General features: G+C 48.9%; 1 protein-coding gene across 3 annotated transcripts; it reads left to right on the top strand.

Annotated features, from left to right (window-relative positions):
• Positions 1-5769: 5769 nt before the first annotated feature.
• Positions 5770-22203, top strand: TNFSF13 (TNF superfamily member 13). 3 transcript variants are annotated; one of them, XM_088654592.1, is made up of 6 exons: positions 5770-6513; positions 12911-13010; positions 14788-14835; positions 16563-16645; positions 17325-17466; positions 20530-22203. In XM_088654592.1, exons 1-6 carry the CDS (start codon positions 6292-6294, stop codon positions 20637-20639), a joined length of 705 nt encoding a protein of 234 aa, XP_088510718.1. In that variant the 5' UTR covers positions 5770-6291; the 3' UTR covers positions 20640-22203. The 3 variants fall into 3 exon arrangements, with proteins under 3 accessions (XP_088510718.1, XP_034992022.3, XP_088510719.1); XM_035136131.3 differs by having other exon boundaries at positions 5773-6513; positions 16563-16681; XM_088654593.1 differs by having other exon boundaries at positions 5777-5829; positions 16563-16681.
• The last annotated feature ends 358 nt before the right edge of the window (positions 22204-22561 follow it).

Below are 22561 nucleotides of genomic sequence, written 5' to 3'. Positions count from 1 at the left end.
TTTTTTTGTAGACCTGTATGCGTTATTTATTCTTGTTAAAAGAAAAAAACTACTCGCTTTCCCTTTTGGGGTACCCAAGAGCCCGTATAGAGTCCTTAAATGAGTTCCCTATCAGTAGGAGAAAACAACAGAGGTCAAACAGAGAATATTGAGAAGCAAAGCAGCTAGTAAGTCTTGATCTTCATTCAAGGAACTGTTGCAACAGGGTCCCCACTCACCACACGCAGGAGGGAGGAGAACCCTGAACAATGGTGCATAAGCCCTTATATAGACTTTTGAAATTGCCCACCCGGTAGCCCAAGACCACCCCCAAAAACATCATACATGCATCACAGAAGGAGGTGGTCTACAGCAGAAATCCTAAGACCACCCCCCAAAACATCATACATGCATCACAGAAGGAGGTGGTCTACAGCAGAAATCCTATCTGCCAGGACACCTGATAATGGTCACTGATTGCATTACCTGGGAAGTCTGGCCATTCTTTTGTGATGGTTAATACTTTAGTTCCTGAATCCAGGTCACAGGCTCACCCTATTCCTACACAAACACGCCCTTAAGACAGGATTTGAAAGCAAAAAGACAATGGGAAGGCTTTCCCCATTTGCCTCCCTTACTGCAAAGGAATATTTGAGGTCATTGGGAGAGTCCAAATGGCTTCAGGATTGCTCTCCCGTACTATTTCAGACACATGGTTCGTATATTTAGATATGTGCACATTTATGAATATTTATTCTATATTCGAGACGTTAACATTCTTGTAACACTCTGCAGCCAGCTCAGCCCTCTCTCTACTCACCTGTAAAGGATGTGGGGAGACTTATGCACAGCACAACTGTCTTGCAAGGAAGGCCAGCTGCTTTCCAAACAATAGCAATTGCTGTCCTCAAGTTCTACAACTCCCGGGCAGGGTGCATTCTGGGAGGCCAAAGCAATCGTTTCTGAAGGGGCCGCCTTGCAAGGGGTTGGAGTAGAGGACCCTTTGGGGTCCCTTCCATCTCTACCGTGCTGTGAAACCAAGACCCCTCGCTCGCTCTGCCCTTTTTATCAGCCAGGTCCCTCTCAGTTTATCGGGGACCAGAAGGCAAGAAGCACCAACCCAGCCGCCTGCCCCATTCCTGGGGTCCATCACAGCCCCGCTGCTCCTTTCCCTACAAAGCCCCCCTCTTCCACCCTGAAAGGATGAACCCAGGAGATTGCAAGACCCCTACAGCCTAATGGTGGTTGTTGTTGTTTAGTCGTTTAGTCGTGTCCGACTCTTCGTGACCCCATGGACCAGAGCACGCCAGGGACTCCTGTCTTGCACTGCCTCCCGCAGTTTGGTCAAACTCATGTTCGTAGCTTCGAGAACACTGTCTAACCATATTGTCCTCTGTCGTCCCCTTCTCCTAGTGCCCTCAATCTTTCCCAACATCAGGGTCTTTTCCAGGGAGTCTTCTCTTCTCATGAGGTGGCCAAAGTCTTGGAGCCTCAGCTTCAGGATCTGTCCTTCCAGTGAGCACTCAGGGCTGATTTCCTTCAGAATGGATAGGTTTGATCTTCTTGCAGTCCATGGGACTCTCAAGAGTCTCCTCCAGCACCATAATTCAAAAGCATCCATTCTTTGGCGACCAGCCTTCTTTATGGTCCAGCTCTCACTTCCATACATCACTACTGGGAAAACCATAGCTTTAACTATACGGACCTTTGTCGGCAAGGTGATATCTCTGCTTTTTAAGATGCTGTCTAGGTTTGTCATTGCTTTTCTCCCAAGAAGCAGGCGTCTTTTAATTTCGTGACTGCTGTCACCATCTGCAGTGATCATAGAGCCCAAGAAAGTAAAATCTCTCCCTGCCTCCATTTCTTCCCCTTCTATTTGCCAGGAGGCGATGGGACCAGTGGCCATGATCTTGGTTTTTTTGATGTTGAGCTTCAGACCACATTTTGCGCTCTCCTCTTTCACCCTCATTAAAAGGTTCTTTAATTCCTCCTCGCTTTCTGCCATCAAGGTTGTGTCATCTGCATATCTGAGGTTGTTGATATTTCTTCCGGCAATCTTAATTCCGGTTTGGGATTCATCTAGTCTAGCCTTTCGCATGATGAATTCTGCATATAAGTTAAATAAGCAGGGAGACAATATACCTTGTCATACCCCTTTCCCAATTTTGAAGAACCAAGCACTTGGGTCCCTGATTCAGTGCCAGGTTGATTCCAAGAAGCCACACCAGGATAAACACAGTGCTTTATTGAGGAGGTTGTAAACGTAGGAACTCGGTGCCAAGCTTATTCGCATCCATCTCGAGACACAATGGAGTGCGCCTCCAGGGGTGAAGTCGAACAAGCGGCCCCAAAGTGACTTTCCTGGGGCCCCAAGCCTGGGCAGTGTGTGTGGAGGTCCTGGGCTGCCCAGATGACTAGACCCCCGTCGTCTTGGCCTCACTGATGTGGCCCAAAGGAAAGCAGAGCAAGCCGTTTGGCACCAGCTTGGCTTGGAGCTGCCGGAAGGAGGCGTACAAGGCCCCATCCAACCCCCTTAGGTACTCCGCTCCAGATTTTCGTAGGATTTACTTGGCGGTACTACCCAACTTTGTCCATGGAGTTTTCTTGGCAGGGATACTGGAGTGGCTTGCCAGTTCCTTCTCCAGGTGGATCACATTTAGTCAAAACTCTCCACTATGACCTGTCCATCTTGGGTGGCCCTGCATGGCATAGCTCATAGCTTCTCTGAGTTATTCAAGCCCCTTCGCCACGACAAGGCATTGATCCATGAAGGGGCTCCTTGATCACTGCAGATGGTGACAGCAGTCACGAAATTAAAAGACGCCTGCTTCTTGGGGGAAAAGCAATGACAAACCTAGACAGCATCTTAAAAAGCAGAGACATCACCTTGCCTACAAAGGTCCGTATAGTTAAAGCTAGGGTTTTCCCAGTAGTGATGTATGGAAGTGAGAGCTGGACCATAAAGAAGGCTGATCGCCGAAGAATTGATACTTTTGAATTATGGTGCTGGAGGAGACTCTTGAGAGTCCCATGGACTGCAAGAAGATCAAACCTATCCATTCTGAAAGAAATCAGCCCTGAGTGCTCACTGGAAGGACAGATCCTGAAGCTGAGGCTCCAATACTTTGGCCACCTCATGAGAAGACTCCCTGGAAAAGACCCTGATGTTGGGAAAGATTGAGGGCACTAGGAGAAGGGGACGACAGAGGACGAGATGGTTGGACAGTGTTCTCGAAGCTACGAACGTGAGTTTGACCAAACTGCGGGAACAAAATAAAAAAATTCCTTCAGTAGCACCTTGAAGACCAACTAAGTTTACTGAAGGAATTTTTTTATTTTGCTTCGACTCAGACCAACACGGCTACCTACCTGTAACTCAAACTGCGGGAGGCAGTGGAAGACAGGAGTGCCTGGCGTGCTCTGGTCCATGGGGTCGCGAAGAGTCAGACACGACTCAATGACTAAACAACAACAACACTACCTAACAGGGTTGTTTTTTTCTCCTGCTCACTGATCACCCAGCATCCTTCACAGCAAAGGAACTCCTTGGGGTGGGGTTAAGGGTGTTTCAGGTCAAAGGAGCTGTCCCGGGAGAATCCTTTACAGCTGCACCGGCATCGTAAATTTCAAGCATACTCCACACACAAAATACTGGGAGCTGTAGTTTAAGGTGCTGGGGATCGTAGCTCTGCAAGGAGTAAATTGAAGCACCCACAATTCTTTGCAGGTGAGTGTGGTTTGTGTGCTCTTAAGGGGTGGCATCTACCCAGCAGATTCGGAAGCCTTCATTAGCCATCCTGGCTGGGTCCACGAGTAGAAGGAAAGGGCTGAGCATCTCAGGGGTCAAAGGCCAAGGTGGAAAGGCCTTCATCCTTCGCCAAATCCTGAGCAGTGATGGTGCTAGGCGCATCTCTGAGGGGAGGGAGTTTTGAAGCTTAGGGGCCGCCACTGAGAAGGCCCTGTTCTGGTATGTAAAGAGAATGTTATGAAAATGACGTACAGGTGGTATTTTACACCAGTTCAATTGGCCAAACCGTATAGAACAAAAAATGAATGTTGGAAATGTAAGGAAAAGGCAGGTACTTTCTACCACATGTGGTGGACATGTAAAGAGGTGAAAGCTTTATGGGAAATGATATCTAATGAGCTAAAGAAAATGTTTTAAAACCCCTTTGTTAAAAAAAAACACACTTTTTTATTGGGGACAGTGGGTAGAGGAGATACTGGCGAACTGGCGAAACTGACGGGAAGAATCCGGAACCAGCGAGACCAAGCTTTCCAAAAGGACTGGAACAAATTTATATTATATTTGAAAGACAACTGTAAGCAATTAAGCATCATTAGCAGGGTTATCTGAAGATTTGTAAGATGAAATTGCTACCTATCCAGGTTGAGAAATACAATATTTTAGGTAGTGATATAAGAAGGATAGGAAACAAAGCGAAATGTAAAGATGCAAAGTTTAATTTTGTAAACCATCGGACGGGAGGGGAGCCAAAAAGATAAAATAAGAGGATATGATGTTACTGGTACATAATGTGATTACAGTATATGGAAAACCAATATTTATTTATTTTTTAAAGAGAAGGCCCTGTTCTGAGCTGCATCTACAAGAGGGCCTCTTCTGCTGATCATTGCACCCAGGAGGGTCTCTGTAGGGTCTTGCCTCCCAGAGGCTCCGTCAAGTAAAACTACCTCCTCTCCTCTTCCTCTTCTCTACCTTTCCTTTCACTTTCCTCTTTCATTGCCACAGGATTTTCTGCCCGCCTAATAACAGGCGTTTATTAATTTCGTCTGGGCCCAACCCTTCGCGGGGCAACATTCACCCTGTCCCTCCCCACCCACCTTATCCCTTCCATTGAGCCCCTCGCTCTCTCAGAGGCCGCATTCAAACCCCACATTCGGTGCCTTTAAACGCCACAAAGAATTATGGGAGTTGTAGTTTAATGAGGGTGCTAAGAATTGGGAGGAGACCCTTTCCCCCCCCCAACAGAGCAACAGCTCCCAGAGTTCCCTGGGAGCTGACTGTTAAAACGGTTCTCCCAAGGAATCCTGGGAGCCGTAGTTTTGTTGAGGGTGCCGCAGTTTTTAGGAGACCCCCGTCGTTCCCCCTCATGGAACTACAGTTCCCAGAGTTTCTGGAGAATCATAGAATCGTAGAGTTGGAAGAGACCACAAGGGCCATCCAGTCCAACCCCCTGCCGAGCAGGAAACACCATCAAAGCATTCTTGACATATGCCTGTCAAGCCTCTGCTTAAAGACCTCCAAAGAAGGAGACTCCACCACACTCCTTGGCAGCAAATTCCACTGCCGAACAGCTCTTACTGTCAGGAAGTTCTTTCTAATGTTTAGGTGGAAGAAGCGGGACTTGTTGTCAAAGCGCCCTGGGAATTGTAGCTCTGTGAGAGGAAGCAGGGGGCACCCCTCTGTCTAACAGCACCCTTCGACAAACTACAGCTCCCAGAGCTAGCCGTGACTGTTTCAGCTGGCACCACAGCGCTTTAAATGCATGGTGCCAATGTGGCCTACCTCGCAGGGTTGCCGTGAGGCTCCTTGCAAAGAAAAGGAGTCCCTTCTAGAAGCTGGCATGGCAGGGTGCCAAGCAGCGGTGGAGGGCAGTGGGCTTTCCTTCTCCGAGATCTGGGTGCCGGACGACACGGAGAAGGTCTGCCTCTTGGCCTCTCTCCACGCTGGGCGGGCGAAGGCAGCCTTAGTGGTCCGCCTGTGAGCCTGCTTCCTCGAAATCTTGCACAACCTTCTCTTGCTGTTCTTGGCACGGGTTCAGATCCCGCCAGGCGGAACGAGAGGCAGGGACGGCCAAAGCCAGACGCATGCCAGCGCTGCCGGAGGTAGGGAGGCTGGGTGTGTGTGTGTGTGTGGAGGATCGGCACCCCGTCGCCCAGATCCTCAGAATTCGGGTGCAGCACATCAGATGGGCAGAGAGATTCCAGGCTGAGTTTCGGCCTGAACCAGCAGGTGTCCTTTGGCAAGGAAGAACCTCGGGCAGCAGACCAGGGGGGGGGTGTATTGGGTTTGGCGGTCATGCAATGGGGGTGTTTCTGTGCCCAGGGGACCCTAGCAAGCAAAAAGGGTCTCCTTAAGAGGAGGGGTGTTTTTTGTGCGTTTTCCCCAAAGGCCAGCCCAGGTTCTCCAAGGAAAGAAGAAGTCGAGGGTGCAGATTTCCTGGGTCCTCGGCCCTGAGAATCTGGGTGCAGGAATCCTGCAAGGGTTTTTTTTGCCAATTTTGGAGCTGCCAGGCCGTTTTTGGAGAGCAGGGACGGCGGTCCGGCTGCTATTCCAGGCCCCCCCATATGGCAAAGACCAGCCCACGGCGGGGGTCCTCTCTGCCGGCCGCCATCTGGGTGAGCGGGTTCATCCTGGGGACGGTCTTCCTGGCCTGCCTACTCATTTTGATCTCCACCCAATGCCGCCTGGAAGCGCTACGCGGAGAGCTGTCCCAGCTGCGAAGGGAGGTGAGATCCGCAATGCACGGGACGACGGTGGGGGGCCAGGACGCCCCCAGACCATGCCAGGTAAGCAGGAGGAGTCGAGACGGGTGCAGGGGGGAGCCGGAAAGGGGGCACAGCAAGAAGGGAGGTAAGAGGGGGGTACTGGCCACGAGGGGAAATGGATACAGGATCATAGGATTGTAGAGTTGGAAGGGACCCTGGGAGTCATCTAGTCCAGCCCCCTTGCAATGCATGAATCTTTTTGCCCGGTGTGAGATTCAAACCCACAACCCCAAGAGTCAAGAGTCCTGTGCTCCACTGACCAAGCTCTCCCCAGGATATGTTCCTATTTTCAGCTTAAGGAGCAAATTTCTCCGTGCCTGGAAAACCGCCAAGGAGCAAAGAGTTCTTCTGAGAACAGGCAGAGTGCCTCCCCCACACCATTAAAGGCTATCGCTGGCTTGGTTTTGTATGTTTGTCTCTGGCCTAAATGTCTGGACAAGAGTCGAGGCCAGTGGAAGGCCAGAAGTGATGTGATATATTTGAATTCTGGAGAGCTCTGTTGTTTAGAGGGTGGTGCTAAGGTTGTGGGTTTGATTCCCTTAAGGGGGCAGCTGCATATTCCTGCCTTGCAGGGGGTTGGACTAGATGACCCCCAGGACCCCCTTTCAACTCTACAATTCTGTGATCTCTGCCGAAATCTTTTAAGGCAGAGCATCTTAACAGGATGAGGGCAAGAGGGATTCCTGCTTGAGGGTAGGAGGAAGGAGTATGAAAGAGTTTGGAAAATGTTTATTGACTATATGGGTGAAATTTGTGTACACCTGAAAAAGTTGGTAGCATTAAGATAAATTCAACAGCATAAATAAGTTTTTGTATTTAAAGTCATTTTTAATCAATGTTTTATATTTGTTAGCCGCCCTGAGCCCGGTTTCTAAACTGGGAAGGGCGGGGTATAAATAAAATGTATTATTATTATTATATTATTATTATTATTATTATTATTATTATTATTATTATTATGTGGCTGTAATAATGGAATATTGAATGGTTTAGTTTTTGTAAAATATGCAGGGATTTATGATATGCAAAATGAACCATGGAAAGAGAAGAAGGGAAGTTGTTGATATTATAAGGATGTTAAAAATGTGTATTTTAAATTGCTAAACAGAAAATTTAAATATATATATATATATATATATATATATAAAATATAAAAGAGAGAATGAAAAGGCTCTGTGTTACAATGGCCTTGTGCAATTTCGGGAACTTCGGAGTTCCCCGGCCTCCAAGAACCAACTTTCCACCCCACCCTGCAAAATGGTGTGGATTTATTGAATTGAGTTTTTAAAAATGGAAACCTTCCCCCAAACCTTCCTTTCCCTCCTGTTCCCCGCCCCCCTTCCATTCCAGATTTCTTTCTTTTTTCCAGCAAAAGTTTACATTTTCTTCTGGTGGGGTTTCCCCCAAATCCCAGCTGGGCGCAAATCCAGTTTGGGCAGGAATGAAGGCACACATTCCCAGAAACTGCGCAGTGGTGTCCAAACTTTTTTCCAAAGAGGGCCAGATTTGAGGAAGTGAAGGGCCGATTTAAGCCCCTGAAACGGACTTTGGACATGCCTGATTCTGGGGAAAGGGAAAGGGAAGATAGAATAACCCTCCTGGAATATGTGAATTATAGGAACAGCTCTTACCGTCAGAAGTAAATAAAAAGGGAAAGATCCCTCTGAGCATATACAGAGTCAGGCCTTCAGTTCTTTCTTCCAAGCTGCAGGTGGCCTCACAAGCTGTAGGTGGCCTGCCTCCTAATGTGTGTGGGTGGGTGAGGAGAATGCACTCTGCACATGCTCAAGGGCACTGTTGTTGTTGTTGTTCTGTCACATATTTCAGGATTGGCTTTGGGGCTTGGCCTCCGTGACTGACACTGGCTGCAAACTTGCGGAGAGGACCCAGGAGTCCGGTCTTCCAGTCACCTCCCCACCCCCCTAGATTCTCCTCTTGGCTGGGGGTGGGGGCAGAGATGAGGAATTTTATCCATTCTGTTTCTTTCAGTTTTTCATGTTTCAAGTCTTAAGTTCCATTCCCACATCAGTCTGCGACTTATTTATTTTAGTCCTCGTGGAGAGTCATCAAGAATTATAACGATGCTGTTATTATTATCATTATTGCTATCGTTTATTCTTATTATTAAGTAGCTGCCCTTCAACATAAGGTCCCCGGGCGGCTCACACCATTAGAACACAATGCTAGAAACAGTTTAAAGCAACTTACGGTAACAGCTCGCAAAAACAAGGTGGGTCGTAAAAATATACACCTCAAGGGTCAAGAGAAGTCAGGACAAAGGGGAGAGTGCATTGAGTGTAAATTATTTTCCCATGCATTTTTGCATGTGATTCTCACCAAATTATACCTGTTTTTACGCACACTTTACCCCAGTAGATGCATTTTTGCAAACATTCCCTTGGGCTGGAGAACTGCTCTGCAAAATTTGGAGAGGGAGGGAGGCCCGAATTTCAGAGGGTGTGCATACAGTATTGTTGCAGAAAGTACAGATTGGGTAGGCTTGCCTTCTCACCCCATCCCTTATCGCAGCTTACCTCCTTCCCTTTTGAACTTCCTGTTCACTAGTTCTCTGGAAAAAGCGGGAATAAACACACACACACACACACACACATTATCTGTGTGAAGACGGAAGCAGGTGTTCCTGTAACCTGAAGGCTACAAGTCCCCCTGCCCCCCACCCGTTGCCTCTCCCTCCCATCCTGAGACCAGGAAACTGCTCTTAGGTGTGCCTCCTCTAAAGCAGGTTGCCAACTTTCCCCTACTGGTCCTGCTGCTGCGCTCTTATCCAAACCCCGACACGCAGAAATTAAGGAAATTCACCTGCCCTTCCATCATCTGCACGCTTGGGGAAATTGCACAAGCTAATCTCTTTTGCATGTCGGAGTGTTGCGAAAAGCACAGGAGCATAGCCGGTGAAGCGGGGCGGGAAGCTGGCAACCCTTCTCTCAAGCGAGTCTGCAAACTTAGGATTGCCAAACGTCCTCTTTTTCCAGGACGTGTCCTCTTTTCCATGACGAGAGTCATCGTTGCGATCCGTAGTTAAAAGTTGTTGTTGTTGTTTAGTCGTTTAGTCGTGTCCGACTCTTCGTGACCCCATGGACCATAGCACGCCAGGCACTCCTGTCTTGGACTACCTCCCGCAGTTTGGTCAGACTCATGTTGGTAGCTTCGAGAACACTGTACAACCATCTCGTCCTCTGTCATCCCCTTCTTCTAGTGCCCTCCATCTTTCCCAACATCAAGGTCTTTTCCAAGGATTCTTCTCTTCTCATGAGGTGGCCAAAGTATCGGAGCCTCAGCTTCAGGATCTGTCCTTCCAGTGAGCACTCAGGGCTGATTTCCTTCAGAATGGAGAGGTTTGATCTTCTTGCAGTCCATGGGACTCTCAAGAGTCTCCTCCAGCACCAGAATTCAAAAGCATCAATTCTTCGGCGATCAGCCTTCTTTATGGTCCAGCTCTCACTTCCATACATCACTACTGGGAAAACCATAGCTTTAACTATACGGACCTTTGTCGGCAAGGTGATGTCTCTGCTTTTTAAGATGCTGTCTAGGTTTGTCATTGCTTTTCTCCCAAGAAGCAGGCGTCTTTTAATTTCGTGACTGCTGTCACCATCTGCAGTGATCAAGGAGCCCAAGAAAGTAAAATCTCTCACTGCCTCCATTTCTTCCCCTTCTATTTGCCAGGAGGTGATGGGAGCAGTGGCCATGATCTTGGTTTTTTTGATGTTGAGCTTCAGACCATATTTTGCGCTCTCCTCTTTCACTCTCATTAAAAGGTTCTTTAATTCCTCCTCACTTTCTGCCATCAAGGTTGTGTCATCTGCATATCTGAGGTTGTTGATATTTCTTCCGGCAATCTTAATTCCGGCTTGGGATTCATCTAGTCCAGCCTTTCGCATGATGAATTCTGCATATAAGTTAAATAAGCAGGTAGACAATATACAACCTTGTCGTACTCCTTTCCCAATTTTGAACCACTCAGTTGTTCCATATCCAGTTCTAACTGTAGCTTCTTGTCCCACATAGAGATTTCTCAGGAGACAGATGAGGTGATCAGGCACTCCCATTTCTTTAAGAACTTGCCATAGTTTGCTGTGGTCGACACAGTCAAAGGCTTCTGCATAGTCAAAAGCCTTTAAAGTAGTTAATGGTAGAAGTCGGCAAATGTGTCCTCTTTTTTTTGCTCTTCGAAATATGGCGGCCGCTTTGTAAAATGTGCTTTTAAAAAGCCTTGTTTGGTTGCTGCGGGGGAGGAAGGAAGGTCCCTGGCAGACAGAGTCTTATTGTGGTATCTGTGTTGCTCATGCATAGTGCTTTTATTTCGTTTTGCCTTTGTCGCCCTCAAGATGCCAGCCTGTACTTTTTATTTACCGTAATCCGGATTCCCTCTTGCTGCGGGGAAACCCTTTGAGAAAAAAGCAACACATTACACATCCACGGTCACTGCCGATGTGGAAGCAGTAATGTTGGCGCTTTTGTGGTGGGGATGGGTGATGTCATTGGGGGCGGCATCTGGAGATGGAGGTTAATTGGGAGGTGACCCCGCAGTGTGTCTTTGCAAAAACTGGCATGCTACAGAAGAAAAGGCACAATCCAGCTGGGGAAAATACAACGGCCACTTTGCAAAACTTAATTAGCTCCTAAAGGCTATGTGTTATTGTGTTTTTTTAAGCCAGTTTTTAAGACCTGTTTTAAAATTAGAAAGGGTTTGCCTTATCTCACCTGGATATTTTATTTTATTTATTTTTGTGCGGGGGAACAGATGGACTGCTGAAGGAAGCCGATAGGATCGCCAAGTCAGGACGGATCATCCCAGACCCTGAGATTTCAGGGCCCAAAACTGATCAACAGGTCCTGGAGATGGAGGTTAATTGGGAAGGAGGGCAGACCTGCCCAGAATGTCTGTACAGTGGTACCTCGGTTTAAGAACAGCCCTGTTTAAGAACTATTTGGTTTATGAACTCTGCAAAACTGAAAGTAGCGTCCTGGTTCGTGAACTTTACCTCTGTCTAAGAAGGGAAGCTAAACGGTGGAAGGGCATCGGCAGCAGGAGGCCTCATTAGGGAAAGCGCGCCTCGGTTTAAGAACGGTTTTGGTTTAAGAACGGACTTCCGGAACGGATTAAGTTCATAAACCAATGTACCACTGTAGTATAATTTCATGCCTGGCTGGGGTGCCGTCTTGGGCCCAGTCTTATTCAACATCTTTATCAATGACTTGGATGATGGGCTTGAGGGCATCCTGAGCAAATTTGCAGATGACACCAAATTGGGAGGGGTGGCTAATACCCCAGAGGACAGGATCACACTTCAAAATGACCTTAACAGATTAGACAACTGGGCCAAAGCAAACAAGATGAATTTTAACAGGGAGAAATGTAAAGTACTACACTTGGGCAAATTTTTTTTGAAAGGCACGAATACAGGATGGGAGACACCTGGCTTGAGAGCAGTACATGTGAAAAGGATCTAGGAGTCCTGGTAGACCACAAACTTGACATGAGTCAACAGTGTGATGCAGCAGCTAAAAAAGCCAATGCAATTCTGGGCTGCATCAATAGGAGTATAGCATCTAGATCAAGGGAAGTAATAGTACCACTGTATTCTGCTCTGGTCAGACCTCACCTGGAGTACTGTGTCCAATTCTGAGCACCACAGTTCAAGAAGGATACTGACAAGCTGGAACGTGTCCAGAGGAGGGCAACGAAAATGGTCAAAGGCCTGGAAACGATGCCTTATGAGGAACGGCTTAGGGAGCTGGGTATGTTTAGCCTGGAGAAGATAAGGTTAAGGGGTGATATGATAGCCATGTTCAAATATATAAAAGGATGTCATATAGAGGAGGGAGAAGGGTTGTTTTCTGCTGCTCCAGAGAAGCGGACACGGAGCAATGGATTCAAACTACAAGAAAGAAGATTCCACCTAAACATTAGGAAGAACTTCCTGACAGTAAGAGCTGTTCTACAGTGGAATTTGCTACCAAGGAGTGTGGTGGAGTCTCCTTCTTTGGAGGTCTTTAAGCAGAGGCTTGACAGGCATATGTCAAGAATGCTTTGATGGTGTTTCCTGCTCGGCAGGGGGTTGGACTGGATGGCCCTTGTGGTCTCTTCCAACTCTGTGATTCTATGAGATGCATGCATGACCTTACAGTATTATTGTTATTGTTATTATCACCCCAAACCTAGAGACGTCATGTCAGACCTGGAGGTCCCTCGTGTGGTGACCTTTCAGTGGGTGGTCCCCATTGCTACACCCCTCTTTCCATTTGCTCCTCACCTGAACACCACCACACCCTTTGCTTCCAAAGGCCGAAAAGGACACGGCCGTGGGAACCGATGGGGTGGTTGAAGGCGAGACGGCACTCTTTCTAAGCCAAGGACCCAGGTTAACGCCATTCCTCTCTGGTCTGGTTTCAGAGTCTTGGAAATCTTCCAGAGAGGTCTCCCACACAGCTGGAAAGGAGGAGGAGGGATACTGGAAGAACCCCCCAGGACTCGCCACGGCCACGTCCCCGCAGTGAGTAGGCCATTGTGAGACACCATTTGCCTCCCCTGAAACCACTCCCGATGGAGGAAAACAGAATAAGCAAGGACTTATACACAGGAGGGAGAACAATGGTGTGCAAGCCCTTATATGGACTTTTGAAATTGCCCACCCGGTAGCCCACTACCACCCCCCAAAAAAACCCCATCATGCATACATCACAGGAGGAGGCATCTACAACAGAAAACCTGCCTGCCAGGATACCTGATAATGGTCACTGACTGCATTACCTGGGCAGCCTGGCCCTTCTTTTGTGATGGTTAGTTCCTGAGTCCAGGTCACTGGCCCATCCTATTCATGTGCAAACACACCCTTAAGACAGGATTTCCAAGCGAAAAGACAATGGGAAGGCTTTCCCCCTTTGCCTTCCTTACTGCAGAGGAATATTTGAGGCCATTGGGAGAGTCCAAATGGCTCCAGGATTGCTCTCCTGTACTATTTCAGACACATGGTTCATATATTTAGATAAGTGTGCATTTATGAATATTTCCTCTATATTTGAGACTTTAAAATTCTTATAATACTTCCTTCCGGCGCACGGCGCACTCTGCCAGTTAGACGGGTGGGCAAGTTGGGCCTCCCCCCCTCCTGTTTCTTGCTCTCGGGGGCCCCCAGAGCGAGGAGAGGAAGGATGGAGAGGAAGCACAAGGGAAGTTGGAGGGGAAGTGAAAGTGATATTTAAATAAAACACCTGAGTAGGCCTATGCAAAGCCAGCTCCTTGATCCGGAGCACCCTCCTGAGGATACGTGGCTGAGCAGAGAGAGGGCCCTCCTGGCTACAGGGCCCTTGACGTTGGGCAGAGATTTTCGCCTGATGCCAAATTTGGTGTATTTTTGGCCCCAGCTACGATAGCATGGACCCAGGTGGCGCTGTGGGTTAAACCACTGAGCCTAGGGCTTGTTGATCAGAAGGTCAGCGGTTCGAATCCCTGTGACGGGGTGAGCTCCCGTTGCTTGGTCCCAGCTCCTGCCAACCCAGCAGTTCGAAAGCACGTCAAAAATGCAAGTAGATAAATAGGAACCGCTATAGCGGGAAGGTAAACGGCGTTTCCATGTGCTGCTCTGGTTTGCCAGAAGCGGCTTTGTCATGCTGGCCACATGACCTGGAAGCTGTACGCCGGCTCCCTCGGCCAGTAAAGCGAGATGAGCACGCAACCCCAGAGTCGGTCACGACTGGACCTAATGGTCAGGGGTCCCTTTAACTTTAAAAACATTCCCATCTAGACAAGCTTAGAAGGCGGAGCTGATTTTAATCAGTTTTAGCATTATTACTTCTCTGTCCTTTAAAGCACGGTTGCAATCTTTTTGTAAACCGCTTCAACGTATGTGGTTATTTTTCTTACAATCAAGCGGTGTGTACATTTTGCCCTGTATACCTGAAGGAGCGTCTCCACCCCCCAATCGTTCAGCCCAGACACTGAGGTCCAGCTCCGAGGGCCTTCTGGTGGTTCCCTCCCTGCGAGAAATGAAGTTACAGGGAGCCAAGCAGAGGACCTTCTCGGTGGTGGCGCCCGCCCTGTGGAACGCCCTCCCGTCAGCTGTCAAGGACAAACCTTCTGTAGATGTTTGAAGGCAGCCTTGTACAGAGATGTTTTAAATTTTTGATGCTTTATCGTGTTTTTAAAATTTGCTGGAAGCTGCCCAGAATGGCTGGGGAAATCCAGTCAGACAGGCGGCATATAAAGAGTAAAAAATTTCATTTATTTATTTATTCATTTATTTATTTATTTTATTAATTATTACCTGCCAGGAAAGCAGTCCGTCCTGCATTTGGCTCCCCTCCGACATTCCAACAGTGGTGAGTTTCGGTCGCTCTCTTCCGTGGAGCTCTGTGGCTTCGTCATTCAGTCTTCCGACTGTTGTTAAGATCTGTGTGGCTTTACCTTTTGAATGTCTGCCTGGCTTGTGAAGCGACCCAGGCGTCGTGCATAAAGGAAAACGAAAGGTTGGCAACTCATCTATGAATGTAAAGTACTACACTTGGGCAAAAAAAATGAAAGGCACAAATACAGGATGGGAGACACCTGGCTTGAGAGCAGTACATGTGAAAAGGATCTAGGAGTCCTGGTAGACCACAAACTTGACATGAGTCAGCAGTGTGATGCAGCAGCTAAAAAAGCCAATGCAATTCTGGGCTGCATCAATAGGAGTCTGTATAGCGTCTAGATCAAGGGAAGTAATAGTACCACTGTATTCTGCTCTGGTCAGACCTCACCTGGAGTACTGTGTCCAGTTCTGGGCACCACAGTTCAAGAAGGATACTGACAAGCTGGAACGTGTCCAGAGGAGGGCAACCAAAATGGTCAAAGGCCTGAAAACGATGCCTTATAAGGAACGGCTTAGGGAGCTAGGTATGTTTAGCCTGGAGAAGAGAAGGTTAAAGGGGTGATATGATAGCCATGTTCAAATATATAAAAGGATGTCATATAGAAGAGGGAGAAAGGTTGTTTTCTGCTGCTCCAGAGAAGCGGACACGGAGCAATGGATTCAAGCTACAAGAAAGAAGATTCCACCTAAACATTAGGAAGAACTTCCTGACAGTAAGAGCTATTCGGCAGTGGAATTTGCTGCCAAGGAGTGTGGTGGAGTCTCCTTCTTTGGAGGTCTTTAAGCAGAGGCTTGACAGGCATATGCCAAGAATACTTTGATGGTGTTTCCTGCTTGGCAGGGGGTTGGACTGGATGGCCCTTGTGGTCTCTTCCAACTCTATGATTCTATGAATGCCTGACCAAATTCAGAATGCTGCAAAGCGTGGCGGAGTCTCCTTCTTTGGAGGTCTTTAAGCAGAGGCTTGACAGGCATATGTCAAGCCTCTTCAGGAATTTGTTTCAGTCCATATTTTCTTAAGTAATCACTGATCTTCTTCTCCTCTTCTTTCTTTTTACAATACAACTCTTTATAAAATTTTTGAAAGGCTTTCTTAATTTCCTTTGGTTCCTCAGTCACTCTTCCCTCCATATTTATCTTAGTTATTATGTTTTGGTTTTGACGTTTCCTTAATTGCCAAGCCAACAGTTTTCCTGTTTTATTAGCTGATTCGAATTTTTTTTGTCTCATCTGCTTTATCTTCCACTCTATCTCCTGATTGATCAACATAGAGAATTGTGTCTGTAACATCTTTATATTATTTTTAATTTGTTGATTCTCTGGTTTATCTATCAGGTTTTTCTCATTTTCCATGAGACATTTCAAAATTTCCTCCTTCTTCTTTTCTTTCTTTCGTTTCAGGAAACTGTTTTGCTGTATTAGAAAACCTCTCATCACTGCTTTACTTGCGTCCCATACCATGTCAAGTCCAGTGTCTTTATGTAAATTCCAGTGAAAATAGTCTTTCAGGACATTCTTAGCTTTTATGTCAAGAATGCTTTGATGGTGTTTCCTGCTTGGCAGGGGGTTGGACTGTATGGCCCTTGTGGTCTCTTCCAACTCTATGATTCTATGATCTTTTGGGGGGACGGACCGCCACAGGTGAGCTTTAAACGGGACGGTAGTGTAATTGTCCTTTCCCTGTCGTCTGCATTTTAGAAGATGGATTTGCCACAGAAATATGGTGGAAGCCTTTCCTCCACCAAGGCCGAGCCCTGGAGCTGAGCGGACGGGACGTGATGGTGAGGCACACGGGGCTTTACTTCATTTACAGCCAGGTAAGAGGGCAGGGCAAGGGACCCAGGTGGCGCTGTGGGTTAAACCACAGAGTCTAGGGCTTGCTGATCAGAAGGTCGGCGGTTTGAATCCCTGCAACGGGGTGAGCTCCCATTGCTCGGTCCCAGCTCCTGCCCACCTAGCAGTTCAAAAGCACATCAAAGTGCAAGTAGATAAATAGGGACCACTCCGGCGGGAAGGTAAACGGCGTTTCCATGCGCTGCTCTGGTTCGCCAGAAGCAGCTTTGTCATGCTGGCCACATGACTCGGAAGCTGTCTGTGGACAAACGCCGGCTCCCTCAGCCTATAGAGCGAGATGAGCGCCGCAACCCCAGTGTTGGACATGATTGGACCTGATGGTCAGGGGCCCCTTTACCTTTAAGAGGGCAGGGCAGGATACTGGCCCTGGCCCGAGTCTGCCAGTGGTGGGGGCCACCCAGAACTTCCTGACAGTAAGAGCTATTCGACAGTGGAATTTGCTGCCAAGGAGTGTGGTGGAGTCTCCTTCTTTGGAGGTCTTTAAGCAGAGGCTTGACAGGCATATGTCAAGAATGCTTTGATGGTGTTTCCTGCTCGGCAGGGGGTTGGACTGGATGGCCCTTGTGGTCTCTTCCAACTCTATGATTCTATGATTCTTCCCCTTAGGTGCTGTTCCATGACCCCACCTTTACTATGGGGCAGGTGCTGTGGCGGGAAGCTCCTGGGAAGCCCGGCCAAATCCTGTTCCGCTGCGTCCAGAGCATGCCCCCAAACCCAGAAAAGGCCTTCAACAGCTGCTATAGTGGAGGTGAGAGGAGAAGCAGGGCCCACGGTGCAGACCTGGGAGAGCTGCTATCCAGGACACCTGGGTTCCCTTGCAAGGGGAGTGGGATTTCGGTTGGGGTGTTGCGGCGTTGAATAGTTTCGGGTTGCTGCCTCTAACCTGGGCAGAAATCCCCCCCCCGGCATTTTCTTCCCGGGCTGGGGCTTCACCTGTTGAACCTCCGCAAGTCAGTCAGCTGTCAAAGGCCAGACTGGGGATGGAGGGGTGGGGGTATTCCACAAGACTTTATGGTACTCAAGGACATTGTTATAAGAAAAAAACTGCTCCCTTTCATTTATGGAGTATTTCGGAGCCCTCCTATTGGTAGGCGGAAATAACAGAGGCCAACCAGATTATATTGAGAAGCAAAGCCTGATCTTTATTAACTACTAGTGGTTTTCAGCCCGTTCAATAACGGGCGCTAGAATCCTGGGGTTCGGAGAAGCGCTTGCGCAGCGCTTCTCCGAACCCTGGGACCTGTCCTTGCTGTCGGCGGCAGGGGGACAGGAACGGAGGAGGAGAAAGCGCTGCTTTTTCCTTCTCCGTTCCTCTCCCGCAGCCGCCGACAGGAAGCAGATATCCCAGGGTTCGGAGAAGCGCTTGCGCAGCGCTTCTCCGAACCCTGGGACCCGTCCTTGCTGTCGGCGGCAGGGGGACAGGAACGGAGGAGGAGAAAGCGCTGCTTTCTCCTTCTCCGTTCCTCTCCCGCAGCCGCCGACAGGAAGCAGACATCCCAGGGTTCGGAGAAGCGCTTGCGCAGCGCTTCTCCGAACCCTGGGACCCGTCCTTGCTGTCGGCGGCAGGGGGACAGGAACGGAGGAGGAGAAAGCGCTGCTTTCTCCTTCTCCGTTCCTCTCCCGCAGCCGCCGACAGGAAGCAGACATCCCAGGGTTCGGAGAAGCGCTTGCGCAGCGCTTCTCCGAACCCTGGGACCTGTCATTGCTGTCGGCGGCAGGGGGACAGGAACGGAGGAGGAGAAAGCGCTGCTTTCTCCTTCTCCGTTCCTCTCCCGCAGCCGCCGACAGGAAGCAGACATCCCAGGGTTCGGAGAAGCGCTTGCGCAGCGCTTCTCCGAACCCTGGGACCTGTCATTGCTGTCGGCGGCAGGGGGACAGGAACGGAGGAGGAGAAAGCGCTGCTTTCTCCTTCTCCGTTCCTCTCCCGCAGCCGCCGACAGGAAGCAGACATCCCAGGGTTCGGAGAAGCGCTTGCGCAGCGCTTCTCCGAACCCTGGGACCCGTCCTTGCTGTCGGCGGCAGGGGGACAGGAACGGAGGAGGAGAAAGCGGCGCTTTCTCCTCCTTCCTTCCTCTCCCCCAGCCGCCGACAGGAAGGACGCGCGCACTCTCCCCCCCCCCCCCGCCTCCTCCAACCGCTGCTCCTCACGGCCAGGGAGGGTTGTGAGGAGGCCTTCGCCGGCCTCCACCCCGGCGGGAGCGGCGGTTGGAGGAGGCAGAGTGGGGGGAGAGTGCGCGCGCGCAGTCTCTGCTGTCCAATCCCTGTATCCCTGGGGCACATGCGCAGTGACCCAGGGACACACGGGACATCTGGACGCAGGGACAACATGGACATTATTATATAGGATTGCAACAGGGTCCCCAGCTCCCCACACGCAGGAGGGAGAAGGAACCCCGAACAATGGTGTGCAAGTCCTAATAATAATAATAATAATAATATTTATACACCTCCCATCTGGCCGGGTTCCCCCAGCCACTCTGGGCGGCTTCCAACAAAATATTAAAATACAGAAATCCATCAAACATTAAAAGCTTCCCTAAACAGGGCTGCCTTAAGATGCCTTCTAAAGGTCTGGTAATTGTTGTTCTCTTTGACCTCTGGTGGGAGGGTATTCCACAGGGTGGGTGCCACTACCGAGAAGGCCCTCTGCCTGGTTCCCTGTAACTTGGCTTCTCGTAGCGAGGGAACCGCCAGAAGGCCCTCGGCGCTGGACCTCAGTGTCCGGGCAGAACGGTGGGGGTGGAGACGCTCCTTCAGGTATACTGGACTTATATAGAATCTAGATTAGAAATTGCCCACCCTGTAGCCCAAGACTACCCCAAAAAAAATTGGGGATGCCTGCTTTCGTTCCTGAATCCAGGTCACAAGCTTACCCCATTCATACCCAAATGCGCCCTTAAGACAGGATTTGCAAGCGAAAAGACCATGGGAAGGCTTTCCCCATTTGCCTCCCTTCCTGCAGAGGAATATTTGAGGCCATTGGGAGAGTCAAAATGGCTTCAGGATTGCTCTCCTGTACTATTTCAGACACACGGTTTATATACACTCATGAACATTTAATTTATATTTGAGACCTTAGAATTCTTATAACAAAGGGGAGTGGGATTTGGTGAGGGCACTTGGGGTGTTGGCGTTGAAAGGATTCAGGTTGCCGCCTCTCTCCTGGGCAAACTGAAACCTTCTTGCTGGACTGGAGCTCCACCTGTTGAACCTCGGCAAGTTAGTCAGCTGTCAAAGGCCAGACTGGGGACGGGGTGGGGGGGACGGGAAGCAGGGGCAACCTTTGTATATTCCACGGGAATTAATGGCGCGGTGTTATGTACTGAGCTGAATCATAGAACAATAGGATTCAGAATCAGCAGTCTGATTGGTCCGCAGGAGCCACCCAATCCAACTCCAGGTGGAAGTGAATCCGCAACCTGATTGGCCTGCAGGAGCAGCCAATCAGGCAGCTGGCAGAAGTGAATCCGCAACCTGATTGGCCTGCAGGAGCAGCCAATCAGGTTGCTGGCAGAAGTCAATCCACAAACTGATTGGCCCACAGGTGTAGCCCTGAAGTAGCCAATCACGCAAAGCCCATTGTGTAAATAATGTATATAAGCAGATGGTTTAAGGGAAAAGGGCATTCTTCTTCTCTTCTTACTCCGAAGCCCCTATCCCTACCAGTCCTACGAGACAATTTGCTAGTGCAGAATTCAGCAGGATGAGGCCCTGTCAGGAGCCGGTGCCAGGGGAACCAGGGGCCCTTGAGAGGAAGGGGTTTCCGCCCCGCTGTGTCTCCGCCTGACCCTCTTCCTCCTCCTCCTCTTAGGGATTTTCCACCTGCAGCCTGGAGACCGGCTGAACCTCCGCATCCCTCGTTTCAACGCATCGTTTGACCTGACTGGCCATGGGACCTTCCTGGGGTTTCTCCGTCTATAGTGGGCTTCTCAGGGGGGGCACCACGAGAGACATCGGGGCCAAAGTGTCAGGACACGAGTGCGGACGGTGTTTGACCCAGGTACCCCACACCTCCGAGAGGGTCCAGAAGGTGGGAGAAAGGCTGCGCCGGTGACCGGCAATCAAAGACTTCTCCGTTCTGCTCCGAGCTTCGAGGGGCTGATGGGGGAGACTCTCTGGGGACCAGGGGGGTGGGGTGAGCTGGTATTTGCCGCAGGAAGCGAGGTGAAGAGCTTAGGCCAAGCTGAGCTGCTCGAGAACGTCTCTGACCCTCCTTTTCCCAAGATGCCAGAGTCTTTCCTGGCCTGCAGTGAGAGCACAAGGCACCCGGGATTATCATAGAATCATAGAGTTGGAAGAGACCACAAGGCCCATCTAGTCCAACCCCCTGCCAAGCAGGAAACACCATCAAAGCATTCTTGACATATGCCTCTCAAGCCTCTGCTTAAAGACCTCCAAAGAAGGAGACTCCACCACACTCCTTGGTAGCAAATTCCACTGCCGAACAGCTCTTACTGTCAGCTCTTACCGTCAGGAAGTTCTTCCTAATGATTAAAAGAGCAACAGCACGTTCTTTGACAGTCTGGTGTCCGCCAAGAACAAAAATGGATTTTCCGAGCCCTTATGGTCACTACTTCGAGCTTGGAAGGATAAAATACCCAGCATCTATCACGCAGCAGCCTAAAGACCTCAACGCCTGCCTGCATTGGAATGCACTTTCTATAAACACCATTTCCCTTTGGATACCTTTTCAGACATTTGGATGGCGTATACTGACTTGTAAACTAAGATGGATATACTGCAATGTTGGTTATTGTTCTGTTTAAAGTGAGCTTACAGAGGGGTTTTTCTCCCCCTGCCCCCCCTTTCCCCTGCCGATTAATTTTTCAATTAAAGTACGATTCCAAAGCACACACAAACGGCGTCCTCCATGTTTTGGACTACAATTCCCATGATCCCGAAGGAGCGCAGCCCAACTCCCTGGCTCTGATGGGTTTTGTAGTCCAAAACATGGCGGACACCAGTTTGGTGAAGGCTGATTTAAGAACATAAGAAGAACCTGCTGGATCAGTCCGGTGCAGGACCTGAACACAAGACCGCTCTCCCTTCCTGTGGTTTCCAGCAATTGATATTCAGAAGAATCGCCCATAGCCCTCTCCTCCTCAATGAATTTGTCCCATCCTCTTTCAAAGCTGCCCAAGTTGGTAACCATCCCTGCCTCCTGCAGCAGGGAGTTCCACAGTTCTGCTCTGTGCTAGTGGTCAAAATTGTGGAAACCTTTTGGAGAAAGGGTATTTCCGAAGTTTGAAGGCTCATAACCCCACTTTCTTTTGGAGTAACACCATAAAATTATATATCAGTGGAAAGATAACTTAATGAAGAGTGTAATGCAACAAGGTTCGCTCAATTATATGTATTCTATCAAAAGTTATAGCCAAATAACCAGGAAAATGAGAGTTTAGAGACCCAATCAGGTGTTATCTTGTTGTGGTAATCATGGCTCATAACACCGCTTTTTGGGGAGTAATACCATAAAACTATATATATCAATGGAAAGATAATTTAATGAAGAATGTAATGCAATCTCTTTTATGAAGGATTGTTTATTACAACAGGTTTGCTACTCTGTCCCCCGCCCCCAAGCAGTTCCTTGTATTTTGAGTAGCGATGAGGAGTCGAAGGTTTCCTAACGCTTTTGTTTTCTGTTTTGCAAGTACACTGGTAACCACAAACAGCTGCCAAATTCAAATAGGCAAAAACCTGGCAGTTTCAGCTTCTTCTTCTTCTTCTTTGTTTACTAAATACAACGCTAGATTAAACCACTCTCTAGGGCACCAGATTTTTTTTGTGATTTGCATAGGAACATTTGGGGGGGGGGGAGATACAATTAAGAATTTTCAAGA

This window comes from Zootoca vivipara, chromosome 12 (genome assembly GCF_965207765.1).
Source record: "Zootoca vivipara chromosome 12, rZooViv2.hap1.1, whole genome shotgun sequence".
Classification (NCBI taxonomy): Eukaryota; Metazoa; Chordata; class Lepidosauria; order Squamata; family Lacertidae; genus Zootoca; species Zootoca vivipara.
Note: the sequence above shows the minus strand (reverse complement) of the source record. Positions and strands in the feature narration are given on the sequence as shown.